This window comes from Myotis davidii, unplaced genomic scaffold (assembly GCF_000327345.1).
Source record: "Myotis davidii unplaced genomic scaffold, ASM32734v1 scaffold6, whole genome shotgun sequence".
Lineage (NCBI taxonomy): Eukaryota > Metazoa > Chordata > Mammalia > Chiroptera > Vespertilionidae > Myotis > Myotis davidii.
The window spans coordinates 10,196,151-10,196,697 of NW_006383011.1; the positions used below are offsets into that span (position 1 = coordinate 10,196,151).

The following is a 547-nucleotide window of genomic DNA, read 5'->3' on the forward strand; positions in this document are numbered from 1 at the left end:
TTAGCGAAGGGGAGACGTGTCTGACAGTTACCCAGGATGCTTCCACTTGTAGCAAGAACGAAGAGGAAAAAAGCATCCGACACTCAACTCCTTAGAGATCCAAAGCCCTCCGAGGAATACAGAGAAGTCTCCCTCCCAACCTGCACCCCAACCCTCTGGCCGCCCTAGCTTCAGAGCAGCAGCCCTTCGGCTACTCCATGCGGCTCCGGGAGAAAACCCTTTATTCCACGGGGCTCCCGGGTCTGACCCCAGGAAAGCCCGGGGGGTCATCCTTCTCCCAGCCCTCCCAACCTCCACACGCCACCCCGCCCCGCCACCTCCACCAGGCCCCCTTCTTACCTGATAATGTCGTCGTTGTGTCCCAGGAAGAATTTTTGGCTGTGCTCGCGGGTGTTGTAAACCACTCCGACCCCAGCCACAAAGTAGACCACCTCCTTGCCGGCCGTGTAGTACAGGTTGTTGCGGCACTGGTGACCCCGGTACCCGTAGACCCACTCCAGCCGGAGCTGGCAGCTGGGAGCCGTCCGATCCGCCATGATAAGCCGAC

At 60.0% G+C, this 547-nt stretch overlaps 1 protein-coding gene across 1 annotated transcript in view; it reads right to left on the reverse strand.

Annotated features, from left to right (window-relative positions):
- The window catches only part of EML6 (echinoderm microtubule associated protein like 6), a 195,785-nt gene extending 195,244 nt beyond the window's left edge, over positions 1-541 (reverse strand). The window contains exon 1 of the mRNA XM_006778677.2: positions 340-541. Within this exon, the coding sequence (XP_006778740.1) occupies positions 340-536 (197 nt within the window). The 5' untranslated portion in view covers positions 537-541. The remainder of the gene's footprint in view (positions 1-339) is intronic.
- Between the last annotated feature and the right edge of the window lie 6 nt (positions 542-547).